This window comes from Phlebotomus argentipes, unplaced genomic scaffold (assembly GCF_947086385.1).
Source record: "Phlebotomus argentipes unplaced genomic scaffold, Phlebotomus argentipes genome assembly contig_6, whole genome shotgun sequence".
NCBI lineage: Eukaryota > Metazoa > Arthropoda > Insecta > Diptera > Psychodidae > Phlebotomus > Phlebotomus argentipes.
This window is the reverse complement of record NW_026776145.1, coordinates 3,114,434-3,118,077: the sequence shown is the minus strand read 5'-3', so window position 1 is coordinate 3,118,077 and position 3,644 is coordinate 3,114,434. Positions and strand designations below refer to the sequence as shown.

Sequence of the window (3,644 nt, the reverse complement as noted above, 5' to 3'; positions counted from 1 at the left end):
GTATTTACAACTGTTAAATTTACTCCGCAATTATTCAAGTTGATACGATGTCACGGATAGTGACGTAGAAGCCAGTAGTCATTCCGGTGAATCCAAAAATAATTACAAGTATGTTGCGCCATAGTGGCCAATTGGATCTGCTTCCGTGCTCCGCGTGCATAATACAGATATCCATTACAGCTGGAAAAACGAAGCTGAGCATGGATAAGACGACTGCTCCAATGAATGAGATGATGAGAGCCAGTTTGGGGACGGCGATGGCTAATAATACTGTCAAGATCACAAAGGATATGCGGAGGACGTACTCAGCCACTTTGAATTTGGTTGAATTTTCCCTGAAATGCTGTTTGAAGTAATCGTCCCACAGTGTTTGAATTGCCACATACGCTTGCAATGGGTGGCTGATAAAGATCGATATGGAATACATGATGGCGATGGAGTTTGCCAAGCTGAAATAAAATGTATTTCAGTCTCTGTGGAAGTATAAAGATATTAAAATATTGTCTACTTACGGTTCATTTTGGGGTAGATTAAGTGTCACGCTTCCTTCAACATATTCGCCGTATTTCAAGTAACCACTGAAGCCCACAAAGACGTACAGCAGAGTGACGATAATCATGGCGATATTCAGTACTCCGAGCATTCCTCCGAAATCCTTGGGATGCTTCATTTTGTACTCCACTGGAATTATCACACCGATGGCCTGCAGTGCAAAGAGAACCGTGCCGAAGAACAGAGGCCAGCGGGAGACATTGCTAATGGCGTGCCGATCATCAAAGGACACTCCATCCTTGTACACGTAGTACAGAATCGTGGAGATGCCAATAGCGGAGCACAGGTTAGCGAATAAGCTGAGTGGAGCGAGAATCTTCAGATTTGGAATGCAATTGATGAGGATGAGTGGCACGAGGATGATCAGCATGTAGACCCTGATGTCCATGTCCACGTCTGCTTGCGCCAGGACCTTCTGCAGGTTCTCCGATATGAAGGTCACGTAGATGCAGCAGGCTCCTATTTGGGCGACAATGAGGAATATATTGACAATGTGGGCGCTGCTGTTGGCGAAGGACTGAAGACAGGACGGTCCGCCGACCAAGGCGGTCTTCATGGCCTCGGCGTAGGACATTGACGGCACGCTGAGCTTCTTACATATGGCGTATCGACATCTCATGAGCATGTGGATGGTGTATACAATGAGAGTGGCAATCGCGAGAGTGCCTAGCGTTCCACTGATGTAGCCGGAATTTTTGAGTGCGTCCGGCATTGCGAGGATGCCAGAGCCAATGGCACCCTTGAGGATGTGCACCAGAGCGGCCGCATTGGACAGCCCATTCGACACTTCACGATGCAAATGAGGATCGTAATTCTCACTGGACATTCTCGTGGTCAATTTTCACTTCACAATCGATTAACGGAAAATCTCTCGCCTATTTCGCAAATGCTGTTTGTTTTGTCACTGATTTGCAAAATGTGAATTTAGCAGACTACTTGACTTGCAGTTCGGATTCCCGTGAGCATTTAATTGCTTTCCAGGGCAAGCCACAGTGCTGCAGATTTGAGGTTCGCACTTTGCAGAGCACCGCGCAATGATGATTGTCGCTGCAGGTGGAAAAAATTGGTCTGATGCACAATTTTCGTATTTTTCACTATTAAAAGTGAAGAAATAACATTTATTCTTTACTACTCACCAGTTTCGTCGATAAATTCTTGCATATGGAAATATTATTGTTGATTTATTTCACTACACAAAAAAAGCGAGTGTAATGAAAAATGCAATTGCGGAGTTATGAATTTCAATTGAATGGGAAGTGAAGACGATGAGAGTTGGTTAATGTTGAGGTATGGTTGAATGGAAACTATAAAAGAAGAAATATTACATTCTCACAATAATGGCGAATATTTATAGTTGGGTTTTATTTGCGTGCATTGGTGTGAGGTTTGGGGGTGTTTAAAGGAAAAGAGCAGCGAAAACAGGAGGTAAGAAATAAAATGTAACGAAATAAAATAGTCCATAAAGTAGTCTTCATGCCATTTGATATAGAACATGTGAATTGAAGATATTTATATTGTTTTGAGAGGTATTCGAAAAGATATCTCGTCGATGGAGGAAATGAGCCATAAAGAGAGAGTGAGTGTTTGGCTTCTTCTCACTAACTAGCACTCAATCAAAAGCAAATATTTGAATGATGATGGTGTAATCAAAAGATAATTCACCTCCGGAACGTTATTTCGCGCGCACCATCTGAACATTACCAGAATTAAATTATGCAAATGGAAATAACATTCCTCAGCATGTACTATATCTTTCACCTATTTTCCCTGCAAGATAGTCCTTGTGTGTTTCAGGGGGTTGCCTTAGAAATTTTCGGGGCTCTTGTATATGAATAATACATGAGCGCATACTTTTAAATATCTTTCGATAGAGTAACTCTCAGGATTTTTGCCGAGGAGAATACCTGCAGTGGGGCAAAAAATGTATACATATTATTAATTTCACATGTACAGAGCATTCGCAGTTTTTCTGCGTCTCTCCAGCGGAGCGTGTGAGAAATGTGTGTCAGGTTGGTTCGGATGTGATCCCACAGTAGTTCCATGACACTCCCTCTCATATCCCGACACTCTGAGGGAATTTCATTTATCAAAATGGGTAAAAAATTGAGGGGTACCTAGTAAGAAAACGCTTTCCATAAACGCCAACAAATCCAAACCACATTTTCTTTCAGTTTTCTCGCACACATCTCATGGGGACTTTTCCTGGAGTTCAAGGGAAACGTGACTTATGGATGGTGTACGTATCAGTTTCGAGACGTGCCTCAGCATAAACACTCCGCAAGAAACATAAAATATTTTTGCCCTCTCTAAGAAAAAGTGAGAAGATGAGAGAATATTGGGGCGGAGAGAGAGAGGCACATAATTCATGAGTGTAATTTCACTAAAAGGATTTCTATTTTGCATCTGTATATGAGAATGAAAATTTTTAATCCGAATTTATGATTTTCTCTCAACTGATTGGATTTTTCTCTGCGTTTTCCTTCCTTTCCCGATACTGTGCTCTTTTTCACCTCTTTTCTGCACCGATGCACCAAAGGTAGCTGCTGAGACGCGTTGATGCTTGGTAGAATTACGGCTTTCAGGGTAAATGGAAAATTCAATACAAGATTCAAAAGGTGCTTCAAGAGATCACGAAAAGCTGTCAATAGAATTTCAATAGTTCCACGCAAGAATAACTTTCACCTCCAATAATTGTCCTGCTCGGTCGAAATTAGATGTCAACTTCTGCACATTTTTCCATGACTGCGGATTCTGTGCTCGGAATCCACCGACATTGTTGGCAATGTCTGTCGAGTGGTCAAGTTATTTTAATTGTAATCTGGTTATGAAGTGTGATAATTAAATGAGATTATAGAGTGAAAAGCGGGCTATTTTTCTTCGAAAGAGGATTTTCATGATATTCATCTCACAGTGGGCGAACCAATGGGTGTGTATAAAGGTAAGGCAGCTCGAAGAAAATACTGTCATTGCTAATTACTTCCATTGTCATCTTCAGCAGTCCTCAGATGGGTTGGAGTGGAAAAAGTTTTAATGAAAAATATTCCAAACTCTCTTCCCTCCCGTAGTGACAGTGTCATCATCTCCTATCCACT

The 3,644-nt window shown here is 41.7% G+C and overlaps 1 protein-coding gene across 1 annotated transcript; it reads right to left on the bottom strand.

Annotated features, from left to right (window-relative positions):
• Positions 1 to 1,378, bottom strand: LOC132257642 (proton-coupled amino acid transporter-like protein CG1139). The gene is made up of 2 exons (XM_059754633.1): positions 513 to 1,378; positions 1 to 449 (listed from the first exon to the last, which is right to left on the bottom strand). The coding sequence occupies exons 1-2, from the start codon at positions 1,376 to 1,378 to the stop codon at positions 35 to 37; spliced, it is 1,281 nt and encodes a 426-aa protein (XP_059610616.1). The 3' UTR covers positions 1 to 34.
• Positions 1,379 to 3,644: the final 2,266 nt, after the last annotated feature.

Coding starts and splice junctions, on each gene's coding strand:
- LOC132257642 (XM_059754633.1), bottom strand. CDS start 1,378: ATGTCCAGTGAGAATTACGATCCTCATTTGCATCGTGAAGTGTCGAAT. Junction 450..512: donor AATCTACCCCAAAATGAACC/GTAAGTAGACAA, acceptor ATTTTATTTCAG/CTTGGCAAACTCCATCGCCA.